General features: G+C 35.6%; 1 protein-coding gene across 1 annotated transcript; it reads right to left on the bottom strand.

Annotated features, from left to right (window-relative positions):
• Positions 1-4,945: 4,945 nt before the first annotated feature.
• Positions 4,946-9,705, bottom strand: LOC107037970 (cathepsin L1). The gene is made up of 5 exons (XM_015256814.1): positions 9,557-9,705; positions 9,291-9,467; positions 8,277-8,636; positions 7,019-7,179; positions 4,946-5,236 (listed from the first exon to the last, which is right to left on the bottom strand). Exons 1-5 carry the CDS (start codon positions 9,692-9,694, stop codon positions 5,029-5,031), a joined length of 1,044 nt encoding a protein of 347 aa, XP_015112300.1. The 5' UTR covers positions 9,695-9,705; the 3' UTR covers positions 4,946-5,028.
• Between the last annotated feature and the right edge of the window lie 2,763 nt (positions 9,706-12,468).

Genomic DNA, 12,468 nt, shown 5'->3' with positions numbered 1-12,468 from the left:
ATCCTCCTTCCTATAGGAAACCCAAAATTGGTTTTAAGGCTCTATCTCTCATAGTTTCCGAGATAATCGCGAAAAACGAAAATGCCAAAAAAAATTAATTTAATTCATCTTGTATAGGGTGTAGGAAGTGGAAAAACGCAATTCTGAGCCGTCCATCTGCCTATACGGAACCCAAATTTCCTCAGGAATCGAATGGAATAGGTTTTAAGGCTCTATCTCTCATAGTTTCCGAGATAATCGCGAAAAACGAAAATGCCAAAAAAAATTAATTTAATTCATCTTGTATAGGGTGTAGGAAGTGGAAAAACGCAATTCTGAGCCGTCCATCTGCCTATACGGAACCCAAATTTCCTCAGGAATCGAATGGAATAGGTTTTAAGGCTCTATCTCTCATAGTTTCCGAGATAATCGCGAAAAACGAAAATGCCAAAAAAAATTAATTTAATTCATCTTGTATAGGGTGTAGGAAGTGGAAAAACGCAATTCTGAGCCGTCCATCTGCCTATACGGAACCCAAATTTCCTCAGGAATCGAATGGAATAGGTTTTAAGGCTCTATCTCTCATAGTTTCCGAGATAATCGCGAAAAACGAAAATGCCAAAAAAAATTAATTTAATTCATCTTGTATAGGGTGTAGGAAGTGGAAAAACGCAATTCTGAGCCGTCCATCTGCCTATACGGAACCCAAATTTCCTCAGGAATCGAATGGAATAGGTTTTAAGGCTCTATCTCTCATAGTTTCCGAGATAATCGCGAAAAACGAAAATGCCAAAAAAAATTAATTTAATTCATCTTGTATAGGGTGTAGGAAGTGGAAAAACGCAATTCTGAGCCGTCCATCTGCCTATACGGAACCCAAATTTCCTCAGGAATCGAATGGAATAGGTTTTAAGGCTCTATCTCTCATAGTTTCCGAGATAATCGCGAAAAACGAAAATGCCAAAAAAAATTAATTTAATTCATCTTGTATAGGGTGTAGGAAGTGGAAAAACGCAATTCTGAGCCGTCCATCTGCCTATACGGAACCCAAATTTCCTCAGGAATCGAATGGAATAGGTTTTAAGGCTCTATCTCTCATAGTTTCCGAGATAATCGCGAAAAACGAAAATGCCAAAAAAAATTAATTTAATTCATCTTGTATAGGGTGTAGGAAGTGGAAAAACGCAATTCTGAGCCGTCCATCTGCCTATACGGAACCCAAATTTCCTCAGGAATCGAATGGAATAGGTTTTAAGGCTCTATCTCTCATAGTTTCCGAGATAATCGCGAAAAACGAAAATGCCAAAAAAAATTAATTTAATTCATCTTGTATAGGGTGTAGGAAGTGGAAAAACGCAATTCTGAGCCGTCCATCTGCCTATACGGAACCCAAATTTCCTCAGGAATCGAATGGAATAGGTTTTAAGGCTCTATCTCTCATAGTTTCCGAGATAATCGCGAAAAACGAAAATGCCAAAAAAAATTAATTTAATTCATCTTGTATAGGGTGTAGGAAGTGGAAAAACGCAATTCTGAGCCGTCCATCTGCCTATACGGAACCCAAATTTCCTCAGGAATCGAATGGAATAGGTTTTAAGGCTCTATCTCTCATAGTTTCCGAGATAATCGCGAAAAACGAAAATGCCAAAAAAAATTAATTTAATTCATCTTGTATAGGGTGTAGGAAGTGGAAAAACGCAATTCTGAGCCGTCCATCTGCCTATACGGAACCCAAATTTCCTCAGGAATCGAATGGAATAGGTTTTAAGGCTCTATCTCTCATAGTTTCCGAGATAATCGCGAAAAACGAAAATGCCAAAAAAAATTAATTTAATTCATCTTGTATAGGGTGTAGGAAGTGGAAAAACGCAATTCTGAGCCGTCCATCTGCCTATACGGAACCCAAATTTCCTCAGGAATCGAATGGAATAGGTTTTAAGGCTCTATCTCTCATAGTTTCCGAGATAATCGCGAAAAACGAAAATGCCAAAAAAAATTAATTTAATTCATCTTGTATAGGGTGTAGGAAGTGGAAAAACGCAATTCTGAGCCGTCCATCTGCCTATACGGAACCCAAATTTCCTCAGGAATCGAATGGAATAGGTTTTAAGGCTCTATCTCTCATAGTTTCCGAGATAATCGCGAAAAACGAAAATGCCAAAAAAAATTAATTTAATTCATCTTGTATAGGGTGTAGGAAGTGGAAAAACGCAATTCTGAGCCGTCCATCTGCCTATACGGAACCCAAATTTCCTCAGGAATCGAATGGAATAGGTTTTAAGGCTCTATCTCTCATAGTTTCCGAGATAATCGCGAAAAACGAAAATGCCAAAAAAAATTAATTTAATTCATCTTGTATAGGGTGTAGGAAGTGGAAAAACGCAATTCTGAGCCGTCCATCTGCCTATACGGAACCCAAATTTCCTCAGGAATCGAATGGAATAGGTTTTAAGGCTCTATCTCTCATAGTTTCCGAGATAATCGCGAAAAACGAAAATGCCAAAAAAAATTAATTTAATTCATCTTGTATAGGGTGTAGGAAGTGGAAAAACGCAATTCTGAGCCGTCCATCTGCCTATACGGAACCCAAATTTCCTCAGGAATCGAATGGAATAGGTTTTAAGGCTCTATCTCTCATAGTTTCCGAGATAATCGCGAAAAACGAAAATGCCAAAAAAAATTAATTTAATTCATCTTGTATAGGGTGTAGGAAGTGGAAAAACGCAATTCTGAGCCGTCCATCTGCCTATACGGAACCCAAATTTCCTCAGGAATCGAATGGAATAGGTTTTAAGGCTCTATCTCTCATAGTTTCCGAGATAATCGCGAAAAACGAAAATGCCAAAAAAAATTAATTTAATTCATCTTGTATAGGGTGTAGGAAGTGGAAAAACGCAATTCTGAGCCGTCCATCTGCCTATACGGAACCCAAATTTCCTCAGGAATCGAATGGAATAGGTTTTAAGGCTCTATCTCTCATAGTTTCCGAGATAATCGCGAAAAACGAAAATGCCAAAAAAAATTAATTTAATTCATCTTGTATAGGGTGTAGGAAGTGGAAAAACGCAATTCTGAGCCGTCCATCTGCCTATACGGAACCCAAATTTCCTCAGGAATCGAATGGAATAGGTTTTAAGGCTCTATCTCTCATAGTTTCCGAGATAATCGCGAAAAACGAAAATGCCAAAAAAAATTAATTTAATTCATCTTGTATAGGGTGTAGGAAGTGGAAAAACGCAATTCTGAGCCGTCCATCTGCCTATACGGAACCCAAATTTCCTCAGGAATCGAATGGAATAGGTTTTAAGGCTCTATCTCTCATAGTTTCCGAGATAATCGCGAAAAACGAAAGTGCCAAAAAAAATTAATTTAATTCATCTTTTATAAGGCCTAGGAAGTGGAAAAACGCAATTCTGAGCCATCCTCTTGCCTATAGGGGACCCAAATTTGGTTTTAAGGCACTATCTCCCATAGTTTCCGAGATAATCGCGAAAAACGAAAATGCAAAAAAAAATTAATTTAATTCATCTTCTGTAGGGTGTAGGAAGTGGAAAAACGCAATCCTGATGTATTAAAATACAACTGCGTGAAACACAGGCGTATCAAAATGCAGCTGCGTGAAACACACAGGTGTATAAAAATACAACTGCGTGAAACACAGGTGTATAAAAATACAACTGCGTGAAACATACAGTAGTATGAAACTTCAACTGCGTGAAATACATAGCAGTATGAAAATTACGGGAGTACGGGAGTGATTCACGCAATGGTGGGAATAGTCACGGCCTTAAATTTAACTGAAAATTACAGCAATTTAGAGCTTGTTTATTTAATTTTTATGGAAAATTTCATTCATTTCCAGGATCTTTTGCTCTCATAATTTATACACGACCCATATATATTTTTTCAAGAGCAAGTTACTTAATTTGTCGGAACAGGCGGTGAATATTCACCATACCGCATTTTCCTCTTCATCTGGAGTACAAAACCCCTAGAATGGAATATCAATCCGATATTCAACTCTCAACTCATCGCATACAATGCTGTAATCACAAATATCTGAGGACCCATGTCAGAGCGTTATTCACTTCGAAATATTTGTGGATGGATTCTCCGGGTTAATCTCCAGAACATGGTTGATGTCTCTCAAATCCCTGCGTCAATTAGATTCACATGGGAAACAATCCTGCCTGTGATTATGCGAAGCATCTGGCACGACAATGAGTGTAATCACCAACGAGGCAAATCTCGACGTTATGTCTGTCTCTTGGAATTCATCAGCTTTACGCACCCCTCTTGGCGATGTGCATCCACAGTGAATCGAGCACAATAGTCGTCGTCGATAAAGCGCGAAGCCCAAATTGAATGACTGTGTCTCGTCGCGGTGAAACTGGTGCTCAGCAATTTTTTTTTCACTCTCGCTTTTTTTTTCTCTGTTTCTTTATGTCGGTTATGTGGTGTTACGTCATGGAGACGTTACGTCATCCAGTTTAGTTTTATTCGCACAGCGCGAAATGACATATCGTCTGCAGTTTCTCGGAGGTTATTGGTTGTGCATCACATGTGTCAATTAAATGTTCTTTAGGATTGGAAATTTCATAATTGGAAGTGATGATGAGGGAATATTTCTGAATTATGCAACCATTTTTACATATTTAAAAAATAAAATTCTTAGTCAAGTAATTGTGAAAAATATAAATTGAGACATGAGAATACTTTGGAATTTGATTTTAAAAACTTACGAATGGAAATGTTTGTATGAAAATCTCTGCAGGACAATTTAAATTTTAAGTGGTAAACTCTGGGAGTAATCACTTTAATAAATGAATAATTATGTTTCATGCAGTGATTTTTACATATTAAACATTTTTAATTGATTTCAAAGAATGTAATGTAATTGAAGTATTTTCGTCAATTTTAGAACGTGAAAAAAATCATATTCGTCAGATGTCTGTTGTTGAAATTTTTTAATCAACTGAATATAAAAGCAGAAATTATAATTTACATATTTACATATTTGGAAAAAAATACAAAACCTGAAAAAAATGGTTAACACGCTAGTTCGGCGCGTACGTACGCGGCATAATTAGCTATTCCACATCGATTTACATTCTTCCTGATCCTCATGTATCCATTCTCACCCCACTGGTCGCCCCACCAATTTTTCAAAATCCAGTAAGTGGGTGTGTAGCCAACGATGAGCATAGCGTGATTGACGTTATCGGAGCTGCACAGCGGATCATCATAAATGCCCGTGCTGAAGGCAAAATAGGAGGGGAATTTTATTTTTTTCATGCAATTTTTTTAACTTCAATCAATAGCTGCATTTGAATATTTAATGCTGGGAATTTTACTTGAACGCAAGATGCAAACATCTAAGGATTGGCCGAGTAAAATACCCCGGGGATAATACCGAATTATTCATTTAATTTATATTTTTTTCATCAAATTTTTTGAATTTCAATCAACATCAATTATTTATTTTAAAGGTTCAGCAAATGGCATCTTAAATTTTTAACAGATTGAAAATTTAGAGCAAAAATTGCCTGAATTATTACAATTTTCAATCATTTTCATTACCTGATGGCCCTGAAAATTGCCATTTCATCGAGAATTCCAAAAATTAACTGATTTATCAGCAACAACATAGGGTGAACCAACCAGTGTTCGAACCAGACTAGTAATCGAAATAATTGGTACTTTTTCTATAAAATAAATTAGTAGAAGGTAGAGATGCCTCGCATTATACATGAAAAATAAAATTATGACATTTCCAAATGATATTGTGATGATTGAAAATATCTAAGTTACCTTATTACCACACTAATAGAACGGATTAGTTATTGTTAACGAATGGATTTTGGTTAGAGGTTAGGATCTATTCGGTCACACCAAATGTCCATTCTAGTTAACGAATCTCGTTTGAAATAAATGAATCATTCTATCAGTGCAGCGGAAAAAACAGTTTTTGATGACACGCCGCCAATAGCATATTCCCATTACAGAATACGCATTTCGATTACTGCGTTTTCACACATTTTCAGCTTTTTGTATTCATATAATTAATTGTATCGTCAATTAATATCCATAATATTTTTTTCTATTATCTATGGAGATGTACAGGGGAGTTATAATTATTTTTAAATCAATTTTCGACTTGGTTATATTTTTAAATCTACGTCAAAAATAACTGTGACCTTATTCGTTCGAACACTGGACGATTCACCCTATATGGAAATTTCATGTAAATTGATTCCAATTTCCTAATGTTGTTCATGTACAAAATTCCCCAAAAAGCTGACTGAAACCCGAACAATTTTAATTATTCATTTCCCCTTTTAGTGATTATTGTTTTAAACAATTTAGTTGATTTAATTTTGCTGATTAAAAATCTCTGAAGCCATTGTAAATGATAGGAGACACTTGGATATCCTCAAGGCAAAAGCGCAATCCATTCGTCATATTTTAATACATTGCACAAAAAAATATTCGAGCATAAAGAATCAGCCTCATAGGCTTGGATTGCGGGAATCATAAGACCGGATCGTTGAATGCAAAATCGATTTCAATGGTCATGACCTTTAAAGTGGCATAAATCACTGGTACATTGAATGGAGGAAGGGAGAGAGCACTGAACACGCGTAAAAGAACTCGTGGAATAATTTAATACCGCGAATGGAGAGGAGTTTTTTTTTCTACTTAAAAAGAGTCGAGACCGTCCGAAGGCGACGATGCGCGGGCGAATAGAATCGGAGGGTTTGAGAATAATTTCCGTCAGAAAAATGTGCCTCAAATGGAAATTAAATTTAATCCCGATAAGTCTATTAATTATCCAGTGGTGCATGTCACAATTTTCATATTTCATTATGGCCCCTCACTTTTCACTCGAACTTTCCTCTTGAATTTTTTTACCGGCCACTAAGTACCAGTTTGTAATGGAGTTTCGGGGAGTTGAAAAAAAAATTGAAACTGGTGTGTGATAAGGATTATAAAAACTCGGTGGTGTGTAAATTATATTTTATGGGGGAATTTTACTTACTGATAGAGTTGAAATGTCTTGGGACTGGCATTTATGGAGGTTGCAATGGGTCCAATAGTCGCAACAGCAGCCTCCAGTGCACGCTCGTCTCGGGCTGGCAGAATTGCCCACGAACTTATATTAGCGACACTCAGATCTTCGTGGTATTTGCACTGACTTTCCTGTTATGAATATTTAATTTTGAATGAAAATAATGTGGAAAAGTTTGAATTTTCAATTATGGAATTGTTTGAAATTCCAGGGGAATTTGAGTGGATTGAATCGTTAGAAAACATTTTGAAAGTCTGAAAAAAAATTAGAATGTTTACTTTTGCAGGAAGATTGATGAAAAAATAAACAAATTGCAGTTTTTGGAAATTACGAGCATTTTTTATAAATAATTTATAAACAATCAACTATCTACTATAAAAATCATTTGTTCGGAATCGTAACAAATTTATTTACTCATTCCGAAAGAGTAAAAAAGTTCAGTTATTTATAAACACGAATGTTAAAAAAATTTTTTTTTTGTAATTTAAATGGCGCTGAATATTAACGATTTGTTTGAAATTTTTCTCACCCAATTTAATTGACAAATTTAATGATTGAAACTGGTCCAATCTATAGGGTAGTCTGTACCAAACTGTAAAAGATACTTGGATATTCTTAAATCCAGGGCTTTTTGCTTCTTAGCTTCGGTACCACAGAGTTACAAAATCTAGAGATTTTTACTGAAAACTAAAAACTTTTCCGCTTTGCGTTTTTGCTTCCGAAAGAAAGCATTATGTTCGTCAAATCGAAAATTCCCTATTTTTTGTGTCAAGACAAAATAAATAATTGTTTAAATGAATCCAATTATGATTTTAAATATTCTTCCCAATGCTATACACCGATTTCGATCATGAGATTGCATCATCTGTTGTTAGAATAATTTATCTTGAAACCAATATTCACGGAAAATTAAAAAATTTCCACGCTGATAATTGAATTCAATTTAAAACATCGCCATAGGACTTCCATTCGGAAGCAAATGGCAAATTTATTGGCAAAAATATTTTGACTACGTTGCGACGACAACAATAGCCCACTCGTTTCCAAATTTCCGGAAGAATTCCAGATATAAACAATCCGCCACACGATCACGCGATTTGTCATGTAATTCTCGCTGAAGTTTTTTCCCTCCGCGTATTTTTCTCCTCGAATTGAAACAAAATGAAGATAATTCTTCATTCCCCCAAATTGGCTCTATCCCCTTCTTCTGGTAGCTGGGAATACTCACCCTGGCTTTGTACGGATAATTAACCTGAGCCATAAGACCACCGGCTCTCTCGAAATATCTCATTGTGTTCCTGAGCGAACCACCGGTACAACCGAGATTTCCAGTAATGGTACTGCAATCGACCAACTGCTGTGCACTCAGTGGTATTAATAACCGTGTCTTCTTGAAAATTTGACCCGCGATGCTCTCGGCTATCGAGTAAGCGTAGCAACTACCGCAGTCACGTTGATTTACCGGTCCTGTTCTGAAGCCCAATTTGCGCCAGTCTAAGTGAGTTGGAATTAATCGGGGATCGTGGTGGACGGCACCCACCATTTCGTCATCACTGGCGCGTCTTTTTCGACTGGGTATTAATTTCACCTGAAGAAAGAATTGGGATGTGCAACTGGTGTGGATGGAGATACGAGAAAATTTCATCCTCAATTGGGCAATAAACGAAACAATTTTCTCAGTTTTCTAAAACATTTTAGATCACTGGTTGAAAATATTTTAATATTTTGTGGTCAGTTTGATATGAATTTTTGCGACATTGATTTCTTTTAGGGGGAAAAAGTCGTGAAATTTTGAATTGCATCGGGTACTTAAAGGAAAAAAAACAAGGATATTTCATACTCAATTGGGGCATGGGTACTTCAATTTAGTAGGAAAGTGGTAAAACAGTTTAAGTCGACTTATCTCGCTGTTGAGTTTTTTCGGAATATTTCCGAATCTAAGGGAGATAGCGAAATTTTCGTAGTGAGATTTGTTGTAGCGCTTAATTAGCTCTATAAAAAAGGTTATAACAAAACTCTGGACTACTTAAAATTCTGGAATTTTACAGAATTTTCCGTGAAACCTGAAATTTTATGATTTTTATTCCCCTAAATCGCATTCAGTATCACTTTTCCGATAATTAGTAGTCAAGTGTCCATGAAATTTCATGTTTTTTTCTAACAGTGTAGCTTTTATTGAGAATTAAAGCTACGCTTTCATTAAAATAATATCAATCAGAAAATGGCAGGAATTCTAAAATACCATTTCTTTGTGGTACTGTCTCGAACCAAGATCTGCAATATGATTGTCTCGAAGTATATAGCTGTGATGGCCTGCAGCAGCCATCAAGTTATGCTCGTAAATCTTGAGCAGATTCTGCTCCCATGCTGCACGCTTGTGGGGCTCCTCCCTACCGTTGTAGTCCTTGTCGAAGATAGCCTAGTAGGAAATAAACGTTCAGTCCACCTGTTCCCGTATGACCAGAAAAAATGAAGTTGATGGAAAAAAATTTTATTATGTTGTTTCACCTTGTAGAAGTACCAGCACTCGTCCAACTTCTCGGATATTGCTTTCGGTAATTTGTTAATGTTACCGAAGAGTGAATATCCTTGGATAGAGATCAGTGGAATGAAGAGGAATAGCACTGTGCACTTGAAGAAGCCCATGATGGCTCCGATGATTTTGTCGAACTGTCTTCACTGTGTTGCGGACAATATTCGGGCGATTTTTCTTTCACACTCGTCAGCAAAAATGAAACAATTGGGGAATTACGTATCAGCAAAACAACTTCTGCATGTTTTTTCGAGGTGTAGATTTCGTACAACTTTCAGTAAGTTTCAATTCCAGTGGAATTTCGAGAAATTTCGTCATCGAAAAGTCAGAATTTGACGAAAACATTCTTAGAAACTGGAAGTTTTAGTTCAATTCGGTGAAAACTAATGCATTTTTTTCGAGGTGTATGACATATTGACGTGTTCGGTGCAGTTTATGGAGAGAAATTAGCACACGTGAAGTATGCAGAGCGGGAAATGTATTTATGATAAATTAGTTCAGAGAAATTAATGGAGTTGAATAAATACTGTATATATGGGCTTTTAGATTTACGTGAGCGAAGGTTTTTTATTTAAAAAAATACTCATAATCGCTCGTTTTTTGCTTAATTTCACACTGTTGAAAATTTTTGATTGGAATTCCGGTACATTTCTTGGAAACTTTCGGTGAAAGTTCAAGAAATTTTGTAAACGAAAACTCACAATTTGATGAAAAAATTCAGAGAAACTGTGAATTTTAGTTCAAGTATTCAAGTATTCCACGAAAATGAATAAAAATCAGGAAAATTCAGGTATATTTTGCAATATCTTAGGTAATTGATTAAAAATTCAGCCCAATTCGGTAGTGAATATTTGTTTTGATTGGAAATCACAGTGAGTAGGGAAATTCTCGCCTTCCCTGAAGCTCAAAAATTTTGAATTGAATCTCGCTGTTCTGAATATTATCACCAAACTGTCGATTAAATTGCAATATTCTTCCCCACTGTTAAAAATTTTTGGCTGAATTTTCCACTGCACAATCGGAAATTTTCATCACATTGTAGTTGCACTGAAATTCAAAATTCAAAATTTCTTGAAAAAATCAGTGGAAACTGTAAATCTCAGTTGAATAACATTACATTACATTTCCATTTTCATTTTTTATTGTTATATTAATACAACAGCACAAGGTCAATTACAGGATCAAATTAAAAATACATAATAATGATTTTATTTAACAATGAAAACAGTAAAATTTGGAATATAAAAATATTGGTTTATTTCGACAAATTATTAGACTAACAGTCCGATCTAAATAACCTATAATATACACTGAGAGAAAAATCTGAAGTTCGATTTACAATAAGAAAATAGTTGAGGCATTTTGGTGAACGATACGATTTTTTTGTGTATGCGGCACATGACATTATAGTAACTTCACAAGCGTAATTTTTGCAAATCAAAATGCAGTTAAACTAACCAAAGTTAAAAGTAACCATGACAAATCTATCGTGAGGAGAACTATAAAATAGTTGCAATTACTACATTCCATTGTAGTAATTACTTCTCCGGCCATAGTTACCGTAACCCATGAAAAATTGTTGAGGACTTTTTGACTATAATTCGATGGTGATGGAATATAGTCAGAAGAATTATATTTTTCTCTCAGTGTACATTTCCATTTTTTTCACTATTATAAATTCACCCAATTATTTAAATGAACAGAGACTTTGTTCAATTTCTCTTTGAAATCCCCATCCCCTTGAAATTCTCCTTCGCCAATTCACCTTTGAATCTTCCCCCCGGTGACTGAAGAAAATTCCCTCAAGACCTCGAAATCTGCTTGACCATTTTGTCACCAAAACCTGTCCCTTCACTTGATACTGCGGTGTATCAATTTAATCCTGTCGGCTAATGACACTCGGTTATATTCAAACGTCGGGGCATTCTACTCCCGTAAGACCAAAATCCATCGATCGATTGGGTATTGGGGACCAAAGGCAAGTGGAACAGTATCAACCTTGATGCTTAACTCAATTCAAATCTGGATATCGTGCAGGGATGCCAGGGTTCTGGGTGGCAGGATCAACCTCACTGGGGCTTTACCCTTGTTACTTGATAATTAGCTCGGTAAAGCGAACCCGTGTGTATCTCTCCCCAAACGCTATCGGGGATCAAGTTTGGGGTCTAGTCTCGTTTCTCGCGACTTGATACTTTAAATTACTTCGTTATTAGTAGTTATTACTTGAATCCCAGAAAAATTTTTTCATTCATCATTCTTTAAAATCATGCTTATTGATATCAGAATATCAATTCGAACATAAGAAGAATTCTCCATTCATTCATAGATGAAATTTTTTTTCATTCGTAATAGTTTTTTATAAGGATTCGTACTTAAACTGAGAAGTATTTAATTATAAATTATAAATTATAAATTATAAATCATCGAAAATTTTGCAATCGTTTTATTTTTATGTTGAATATCACTGATTTTCAAGGATCCATCCCCAATTTTTGGGTATTTATCCTCAATTATTAGGGATTCGTGTGTGGGAAATTTAATGAGTACAAAATTCTGGAATTCTGTGATTTTTTAATGACATCATCATTAAGAATAATCAGGCGAGCCCGGAGGGTTAGAAAAAAAGCAGCCATTTTTCTCTTTTATTTTTTACGTATTCTTTAAATGATGGAAAAGGCGTGTGCAAAGTTTCAGACTGTTGGGGAATATGGTTAATTTATTATGAATTTTTGAAAAAGTGGTCATTTAACCCGTGATCTTATGGAAATCACAAAAAAACGGCAAAACCCAAGGAAAAAATGTAGCTAAAGTCATGAAACATTAGACACATTTAGAACATGTGATCAATGATTTTTTGAGTGAAAAAGATTGTCGCCTAGGAGCATTT

Source organism: Diachasma alloeum, unplaced genomic scaffold, assembly GCF_001412515.2.
Source record: "Diachasma alloeum isolate Michigan unplaced genomic scaffold, Dall2.0 Dall_scaffold_00276, whole genome shotgun sequence".
NCBI classification, from domain to species: Eukaryota; Metazoa; Arthropoda; class Insecta; order Hymenoptera; family Braconidae; genus Diachasma; species Diachasma alloeum.
This window is presented reverse-complemented; position numbering and strand designations above follow the sequence as displayed.